General features: G+C 38.3%; 2 protein-coding genes across 4 annotated transcripts in view; one reads left to right on the top strand and one right to left on the bottom strand.

Moving 5' to 3' along the window:
- Positions 1–875: 875 nt before the first annotated feature.
- Positions 876–6,568, bottom strand: TRMT10C (tRNA methyltransferase 10C, mitochondrial RNase P subunit). The gene is made up of 2 exons (XM_063428121.1): positions 6,513–6,568; positions 876–2,138 (listed from the first exon to the last, which is right to left on the bottom strand). Exon 2 carries the CDS (start codon positions 2,136–2,138, stop codon positions 876–878), a length of 1,263 nt encoding a protein of 420 aa, XP_063284191.1. The 5' UTR covers positions 6,513–6,568.
- A 72-nt stretch (positions 6,569–6,640) lies between these two features.
- TXNL4B (thioredoxin like 4B) overlaps positions 6,641–10,240 on the top strand; it is a 10,468-nt gene continuing 6,868 nt past the window's right edge. For 2 of the 3 annotated variants that reach the window (XM_063457491.1, XM_063457499.1), the window contains exon 1: positions 6,686–6,816. The gene's annotated coding sequence lies outside the window, so the exon portion shown is untranslated. Of the gene's footprint in view, positions 6,662–6,685; positions 6,817–10,240 lie in introns of those variants that run through there. The other variant, XM_063457508.1, reaches the window with a different exon arrangement.

A 10,240-nucleotide genomic window follows, 5' to 3' on the forward strand; every position in this document is an offset into this window, starting at 1 on the left:
ATTTTGTATAGGGTTAGCAAACAGCAGGTTAGGAAATACACATTAAAAATCCTTGTTATATGAGTGTATGATACAAATCAGAAACAAAACACAGTTTTATTACAATATTTAGCAGAGAATGACAGGTAAAGGGACACTACAGGCACCAAAACAACTTTAGCTTAATAAAGCAGTTTTGGTGTATAGATCATTTTTTTCGAGACGGGGGGGTTCTACCAGTGTGTGGCTGTGGTGTACTCTCCCTCTCTCAGCACTTCTCATAGCACTGCAGCTCAATTTAGCCACGAATTGCACCCATCCCATGCTGCACCAATCTGCATCTCCTCATAGAGAAACTTTAAACAAATGACTCTCTGAGAAATGTTCAGTGCTGCACCGACCCAGGAAGCACTTCTTGAGAGCATCTGAGTGCTCCACATTTCTACTAATTCCCTCATACCAGCATCCTTTTCTACTTCAACACTATGGGTACCAGATTTTATTATAGATTTCCATTCATCCAGATATAAATTTGTTATCCTCAGACTTCAAACATTGGTATACACACAGCAGAATTTGTTCTTAAGGGGTTAAAGTTAAGATTGTGCCTCTAGGCAGTATAACAACTTCCTTGAGTTTGCAGTGCATATGCTGCATGAGTTAGATGGAGGTTGAATGGCAAAGGAGGATGTCAAATTCCTACTTTAAAAATCAGTGACCAAGGAAGCAACCTTAGATCTTGTAGCTACATATACCAGGCAGGGTACTTTCTCCACCATAACTTTTGGCAATAGAATGCCTTTAAACTTAAAAAAAATAAAAGAATTATTATTCAGCTTATTTAAAACATCTCAATTTATTTTATTTTCCAAACTATTATATTTATACATATATATTTACCATTTTTGTACATTGTTGAATTTTTTAAACAAAGGCTTGTCTCGAGATTGTCCCCATTCTCCAGAGTCTTTCAGTTTTCGGAAGGACTTTTCTTGAGAATGACCACGCTCTACGAACCCTTCATGTTTTCGTGTTGGAACAAATGACAATGCCTTTTTCCAATCCCCATGTTCCTTTAAACTCAGGAGAATGCAAATCATTTGGTCAAGAGTGAGATTTTTAGCCCCGCAGTCCCACCTTAAGTATCTGTCCAGTGGTAACCTTGCAGTGGCCAAATTTAAACGTTTGGCATTTGCTAAGGATAACCCTGTCTGTTGACATTTGTCAACTAAGGAACCAACAATGTAAACTTTATTATGATCAAATTTCTTTAACTCGTTAGGGGAGTCTGCTGTTAAGTAGACAAGTTGATCTTTAGGAAAGATGTCAACATGAGATTTCTCAGTAGCAGTTACTAAGACTTTATCCCAAGAACCAGTGTATCGCTTTTCCAAATGTTTATGGTATGGGCCATCAGTCTGGAGACTGCAAAAGTGTATATGAAAAGGATCTCTAGATCGTCTATTCCATCCTTCGGTCATTATTAATTGATCCACTGTGTTTTCCAATTCCCACCGTGACATGTAGTTTTCATACACCATGTCAAAAACTAGAGGCTGACCAAATTGCATTGCCTGTGCAAGTCTCCAACGCTGTAAGCTATCAATAGTGCTATCCCAGAACTTTAAAAACATGGTATTTTTTATTTCGCTTTCCTCCTTTACTTCTAACTGATCCAAGCTTTCCATTCTGGCTTTTTGAAGTTCTTGCTTCTTCTTGCGTCTGTTGTTTTTTTCCAGTTCCTTTTTGGAGAGGAACTTCAAGTACTTTTTCCTTCCTGTGACTGTGGGAAGATCCATTAAGGCTTGCAGTTGTTCATTGCTCATTGACTCTGGCACAGCTCTCCCTGCTAGTCTCCACATTTCTACCAATTCTCTCATACCAGCTAGAGAGGTTTCCTCTACCGGCTCAGCATCCTTTTCTACTTCAACACTATGGGTACCAGATTTTATTATAGATTTCCATTCATCCAGATCTAATTTGTTATCCTCAGACTTCAGACATTGGTATAGCTTTAATGTTCTGCATTGTGACCATTGACAAGGGACATTTAATGATAACCATTGATTTCCTCCTTCTTGAACAAAAGTATGATGTGCTGAGATGCATCTAATGGTTTGAATAACATGTCTAACTTTAGATACAATGCAGAAAGCCATCTGAAAAAGAAAAAAATCAGTTTGTTATAAAACTACATACGCAAATATTATACAAACATTTCCATGACTTTATGAAGTATTCTAGGTCATTTCCCTTCCTTAACCTTGGATGAAGAAAGGATGTTTAGGGGCAGAACTAACAGGTACCAAACCATCAGCTCAATGAAATGGTCTGGGTGCCAGGTCCATCTAGTGTTAACCCTGCAGCTGTAAACATAGCAGTTTCAGAGAAACTGCTATGTTTACACTAGGGTTAATCCAGCCTCTAGTGGCTGTCTCACTGACAGCCGCTAGAGGCGCTTCTCACTGTGAAAATCACAGTGAGAAGACGCTGGACGTCCATAGGAAAGCATTGATAAATGCTTTCCTATGGACTGTTTGAATGCGCAGGCGGCTCTTGCCGCGCATGCACATTCGGCGCTGATGTCGGCATAGGGAGGAGATTTCCCCAGCGCTGAGGGAGCCTGGTGCTGGAGAAAGGTACGGTTTTAACCCCTTCAGCCCAGCGGGAGCGGGACCCTGCGGGAGGGACCTAAAGATCCTATAGTGCCAGGAAAACGAGTTTGTTTTCCTGGCACTACAGTGGTCCTTTAATGGTTAAAACCCCTCAAGGTAAGCATGTGCCCCCGACTTCCTTGCACCATAATTACCAAAGAAGTTATTATAAGCCCTCAGTGTCCCTTTAACCCCACTTTGGTTGAATACATGAGTAAACAAAAAAACCTAGGTAATCATGAGTTAGTTTGCAGTCATGAATCCTGACATCATAATCAAGCACCGAGCATCTTGGAAACCTCCAGCTGTGCATTATCTTAGAAAATATTTGCAGCTTTTGTCCTGGTTCTCATGCAACAAAATACAATTATTAACTCATAAATTATAAACATACAGTATATGTGTAATAATAGATATGATAGTTTATTTTAAGAGAATAACCCAAGCATGGTAACCACTACAAGGCACTGTAATGGTTATGGTGCCAGGAGAGCCGAGGCACCCCACGATCTTAGGGAGTCACTTCTTACCTGGGGTCCTAATGGCCCTGCTTCATGCCTCCACAACAGCACAGCGAGAACTCTGCCACTGAGCTAAGCCTGGCAGTGAAGGTTTTAAACTCACTGGTTGAGCGCAATCAGCTAACGCACAGAAGGGCTTAGTTCTGGAGACATAATAGCAGGTCCTGAGAAGGAGCTTCTGGCTCTCACAAAACTGTAGAGGAGATATGGAGTGGCACCAGATAAGAGATAAAACCATTCTAAAACCTTTTGACTCCTTACAATGGGGGGGAAGCAGATCACTCCATGTATCATAGCAGCACATAGAGTGTTTGTTTATGTAATTTTGTTTTTTTTTTAACTTTGGTCTAAAATTTGAAACGCTCTTTAACCCCTTGAGGACGCAGGACGGTTCAGGACCGTCATCGGCATTTTTGCGTTGCCGACCGACGACGGTCCTGAACCGTCCTAAATTTAAAATGTACTTACCCGATCGCCGTCGTTCCCCCGGCGGCGATCGGCGTTGCTCCCGGTGTGGGGAGACTGCCTGCAGCCCAGACAGTCTCCCCATGGCGGTTTAGGACCCCTGGGGCCATGTGATCGCCCAACAGGGCGACCACATGGTCACAATAGGTGTCCTAGTCTCTGCCTGCAGGGGGACTGTCTGTGCTGACAGGCAGTCTCCCTGCCAGTGTAAAATCATAAAAAAATTTAAAGTTATAGTTAATAAAAAAAAAAAATATTATTATATATGTGTATATATATGATATATAGACATATATTATACCTATATAATATATGTCTATATATCATATATATAATGTCATGCTAAGTGTATTTTTATATTAATATGTACATATATTAATATAAAAATACACTTATAATTAATTTGCACACGTATATATATAATAACTATATATATTGTATATATATATTATTATAAAATACGAATAATAAATAATTTAAATTAAAAAAATTAAAAATAATAATAAAAAATTGAAAAAAAATTATATCTATACGAAATTTTATTCTAACTGTATTTTGATATTAATATATATATATTTATATCAAAATACACTTAGAATGAAATTGTATATATATCTATGTATATTTAAATAAATAAAAAGAATGCGAACTATTCATATGTCGATATACAAAATTACATAAATAATTATATAAATATACACGTAGACTTCAAATATATAAATATGCATATATATTTAAATTCTACGTGCGTATTTAGGTAATATTTTTACATAATTAAGTTATTTTATTGATTGCAATTTAAGGGACCTGCCTGCCAACCCAGGCCGAAAGACCAGAGAATTTAATTTGCTATCACTGTATTTTACCCTGTAACGTTCTACGACACCCTAAAACATGTACATGGGGGGTACTGTTTTACTCGGGAGACTTCGCTGAACACAAATATTAGTGATTCAGAACAGTAAAACATATCACAGCGATGATATTGTCAGTGAAAGTGACTTTTTTTGCATTTTTCACACACAAACAGCACTTTTACTGATGATATAATTGTTGTGATACATTTTCCAGTTTTGAAACACTAATATTTGTGTTCAGCAAAGTCTCCTGAGTAGAACAGGACCCCCCATGTACAGGTTTTATAGCGTTTTTGAAAGTTACAGGGTCAAATATATAGGTCAAATATTTTTACATTGAAAATGGCCAGGTTGGTTACGTTGCCTTTGAGAGCGTATGGTAGCCCAGGAATGAGAATTACCCCCATGATGGCATACCATTTGCAAAAGAAGACAACCCAAGGTATTGCAAATGGGGTAAGTCCAGTCGTTTTTAGTAACCACTTAGTCACAAACACTGGCCAAAATTAGCGTTCAATTTAGTTTTTTACTTTTTTCACACACAAACAAATATGAACGCTAACTTTGGCCAGTGTTTGCGACTAAGTGGCTACTAAAAAAGTCTGGACATACCCCATATTGAATACCCTGGGTTGTCTACTTTTAAAAAAATATGTACATGTGGGGTGTTATTTAGCAATTTATGACAGATAACAGTGTTACAATGTCACTATTGATACATTTTAAAAATGTATGTTTTGAAACCGCAATATCCTACTTGTACTTATAGCCCTATAACATGCAAAAAAAAAGCAAAAAGCATGTAAACACTGGGTATTTTTGAACTCAGGACAACATTTTGAATCTATTTAGCAGTTTTTTTCATTCGCTTTTGTAGATGAGTAAAAGATTTTTCACATAAAATTCAAAAAACGTGTATTTTTTTCAATTTTTCATCATATTTTTTCATTTTTTTTAAATTAAATTAGATGAGATTATATAAATAATGGTATGTAAAGAAAGCCCCTTTTGTCCTGAAAAAAAACAATATATAATTTGTATGGGAACAGTAAATGAGAGAGCGGAAAATTACAGCTAAACACAAACACCACAAAAGTGTCAAAAAGATGCCTGGTCGCAAATGTACAACATCGCAAAAAAAGTCCAGTCCTTAAGGGGTTAAATATACAGGATTGTTTTTTTTCTATTTATAAACCTTTAAAGGGACACTCCACAACAAAGTTTTCTACCCAATTATGTTAGTTCCATAGTGATAATGGAAGTGCCAGGTGTCCTGCCCACCTTCTCCCTAAGTACAAGTGTGCCTTGTACACTCATCCACAGAAACAAAAATGTCCTACTTATAGCCCTATAACTTGCACACACAAAAAAAGCTAAGAACATGTCAATATTCTGTATTTCTAAACTCAGGACAAAATGTATAAACTATTTATGGGTGTTTTTTTGGCAGTTGTAGATGCGCAACAGATTTTGGAGGTCAAAATTTGAAAAAGTGTGTTCTTTTAGAAAAAAATGTCATCATATTTTATAATAGTAAATTATATGATGAAAATAATGGGGGGTGGAGCCTTACAGTGGATGGAGACAGCAGTTCTGCAAGTGTTGCACAGTATTATAAGATACATCCACAATGGAAGAAATGCGGCAATAGATGAAAGCTCCCCACCCCCTCTTATTATTTGACAACAACCAGTGCTATTTAGACTTTATTTAAACACTTGGCAAGCAAACAGCTATTTCCCCCTGTCAACCTCTACGTTTAAAATTCATAACCTTAACAAATCATTGATAAAACAAGGCAAAATACAAGACTACATGTCCATCCATAATTAAATCAATGAACTCTGCATGAGCCATGCTGCAGAGACCATAGCTGTATAACACTCAGCGATATTAATGTATATAGAGGACACTCTATCAGCGTACAGACAGTGGGGGGAGGGATGGTCTTACATTAATATTATTATTATTACTATTATTATTATTTGACAAAGGTCACACTGTCCATGTGCGGCCCCAGCAGGTCATATACTCACTATGCATCTGCTTTCCTCCAAAAACACAGCATGCTGCACTGACTTCCGCTTCCGCTTACTCTGGCCATTCACAGCCTCCCTCACTCACTTCCGGTCTGTCACACTGCGCGCGTTCCCGCTTCTACAGTGAAAGCCGAGCTGATCCTCGGGTGCGCGCACGCGTGTATGTCCCCCCCAGCTTAGACGGGTACGCGCGCCGGCTGTGTGCTCGTGCACAGGGCTCTCCTAGCTTTCTGTGATTGGTGGGTGCCTGGCGTGCTGTATCCCAGACTCTGAGTTCTGCTCAGCCTGGTGCCATCTGCAGGTAAAGTCATGGGTTTGTAGGACAGTCTGTCACCCTGGGCTCCGCACTGTGTCAGTAATTGGCTGCTGAGATGGGGCTCTACAGTGTGCACTTCCAGACGCACTGTGGTTTCCTGGACACATATCTGGTATTGATAGAGATGGACAGCTCAGGAAAAGGGCTGCCTTGCGGTATGTAGGATTGTAATATGGGGGAAAGCAAGGCAGTCATTGAGGATTCATGCAGCATGTGAATGCCACATACTGCAAGAACAAAATTTTCACTTGCATTATGTATCCTTGAAAACATGGTGGTTCTTGCAAACCTATCTATAAAAGTGTCAGACCACCACATTTTCAATTCATTACATGATGCTTATTCAGTGACTGGATTGTGCAGACTAGTAATTCATGTACATTATACTATAACTGTGCGTGTATATAGAGAGTGACTGTGAAGAATTTTAAGTGGCTCTGTCACATCACAGTTACCTTTCAATAATCCATTATTATTCTCTTCTCTCTCCTGTCTCTCAATACATTTTTATTTTCTGTTCTATTTTTCTTAAAATACAAAAGGTAAAGTAAGGACCAGTGTTAATTTTCGCAGCAAATTTCAATTTAGTTTTAGTCATAGTCTTTTGACTAAATAGCTGTTTGTAGCAGAGTAGAAGTATTTACTGCAATATCTCCGCTGGCAGACTCAATCGTCATTCAAGAGAAGCGTAGCGCGTCAATTCCCATTCCAATTTTCCAACAACTGGACGATACACAGCTTTGCGAGTCAACTGGTTTTTATTGAGCCACAGCTGGCTTTTATACAATTCCCCATGCAAGGGGTTTCTTTAATTACATTCCAGGGGTTTTCCCCTGGTGGACCTTGTTGGGGGCAGGGAACAAAGACACATTTCCCAGGCTCCTTTTCTGTACTTGGAAGATAATTGCGTAAGGACAATTATTTAATTAGATTATCTCCCAAGTACAGAAAATGTAACAATATTTTAAAACATCATAACTCCCATAATATTAATCAGAACCCCACTTTACTGAATAGCCGGGATTTGAACGCCCTATCTGTCGAAATACTGCTCAGATCCATTTGGTAAAACAGGAATGCCATTCGAGTAAAGTTTAGACCGGTCAACCACGAGGCGAAGCCCCAAAACAGTTCCATGAGGTGGTATGCTTTGACCGGTCTTCTTTCAGGAGTTTTCACTATTAAAGTGACGAATCAAAATGTTCATGAATTGGGTAGTTGTGTGTCTGATGTTCATTCGTTCAATTCAGTCGAATGTCGCTCTTTGTAGACAAAGGGAAATGAACGTACGCACAGGATGGAAGTACAGTGGTGTTCGTGCGGTCGAGTGTCCGATTATAGTTCCACGCACTCGACGAACAAACACCGGTGTGCGTTCGTGAGCAAAGATGGCTGCCACCACGTGTTCGGTCATACGAACGGCGGCCACCCATCTGACCATATAGAACCTTGCGGTTTTCTGATGTTACAATAGCTAATTGGAGGCACACGACTCCCTTGGGTGGTCTCCCCGTTTGGTGGTTGGTTCGACTGACGAACAATATGTCCATATTCTGTTCGGGAACCTCAAATAGTCGAACCAACTCAGTCTCTCATACAAATAAGTGGCTAGTTTTGCCACGCTGTTTTAGTTGTATTTTAGCCATCTGAATTGTTTGTTTTAATCGACTAAATCTCCAGCAGACTTTAGTTGACTAACTCTGCTAGAGATATTAGTCAACATGACTAAAATATAATGGGTTTAGTTAAAGTCTCTATCTGTCTCTTTTGCTCCTTCCCCATCTCCTCTGTGTCTCTTTGTGTCCTCCTAGCCCAAATTTAGCTTTAGTCAGTCTTTTGACTAAAATGCCATTTTAGTTTTAGTCGTATTTTAGTCATCTGAATTGTTTTAGTTGACTAAATCTCCAAACTTTTAGTCGACAAAATTAACACTGGTAGGGACTACTTTGTCCTATGTATTGTTCCTCTGCTTGGCAAAACTTGACAAAGGGTGAATTTTGCCAGAATTCTTACCTGCCCGATGCTTTGCCTGGTGTCATATCTCGCAAATCTCCCATGATCATTGGAATAGAGTGAGCAGTGGGCATGCATGAGATCGGGAGTGCACTGAAGAGGAAGCAAAGATGCAATGCCACTGTTAGGTTGAGGAAGATTGTAACGACTGGGAAGAAGATTGGCAGAGCCCATGAAAGAGCAGCTTTAACCCATTCAGGACGGAGTCAATAGTACACGTTCTGATCAAAACGTAAACAAAAACTGGAATTTGCGCTATATGTCTGTTCAACCGTAATTCACCTCTTTCATATTAAATGCACTCACACTTATTATATATAATTTTGTTCAGGAGAAACAGGGCTTTCATTTCATATCAAATATTTATATATGAAACATAATTTATTATGAATAAAATTAAAAAAACTGTGAGAAAGAAGTTCCGCCTCACATTTTAGCTGTAAATGTCATAGTACTGTTAGGTTTTACTGCAAAAAAATGCACATATTTGTAATCAGCTATGTCTCACAAGTACAACAGTACCCCCCATTAACAGGTTTTATGGTGCTTTGGAAAGTTACAGGGTCAAATATAGAACGTTCCATTTTCAAATTGAAATTTGCCAGATTAGTAATGTTACCTTTGAGACGGTGTGGTAGCCCAGGAATGAGAATTACCCCCATAATGGCATACCATTTGAAAAAGTAGACAACCCAAGGTATTGAACGTGGGGTATGTTTAGTCTTTTTTAGTAGCCACTTAGTCACAAACACTGGCCAAATATTAGTTTTTTTGCTACCAAACGGTCTCAAAGTAAACATAACTAATCTGGCAAATTTCAATGTCAAAAAAATGAAATGCAAGCCTTAAATGTGACTCTCTAATTTTCCAAAACACCATAAAACCTGTACATGGGGGGTACTGGTATTCTCGGGAGACTTCACTAAACACAAATATTAGTGTTTTAAAACGGTAAAACATATTACAACAATAATATAGTCCATAAAAGTGCCATTTGTTTGTAAAAAAAAAATGCAAAAAACGTCACTTTTACTTAAAATATCGTCGTTGTAATACAATTTACCAGTTTTAAACACTAATATTTGAGTTCAGCGAAGTCTCCCGAGTAAAACAGTACCCCCTATGTACAGGTTTTATGGTGTCTTGGAGAGTTACAGGGTCAAATATAGTTATTGCAAATTAAATTCTCTGCACTTTCTCCCTGTGTTGTCAGGCATGTCAATCAAATTTTAATTAATCAAATCACATAATTATGTTAAAAGATTACTTTAATATATATGCATTTATAGGTATTTAAATTCTACGTGTATACTAATGTAATCTTTTATGTAATTATATGTCTCTCTCTCTCTGATCCTGATGAAAGTCTGATAGGACTGAAACGTTGATCTTGGAT

This window comes from Pelobates fuscus, chromosome 1 (genome assembly GCF_036172605.1).
Source record: "Pelobates fuscus isolate aPelFus1 chromosome 1, aPelFus1.pri, whole genome shotgun sequence".
Lineage (NCBI taxonomy): Eukaryota > Metazoa > Chordata > Amphibia > Anura > Pelobatidae > Pelobates > Pelobates fuscus.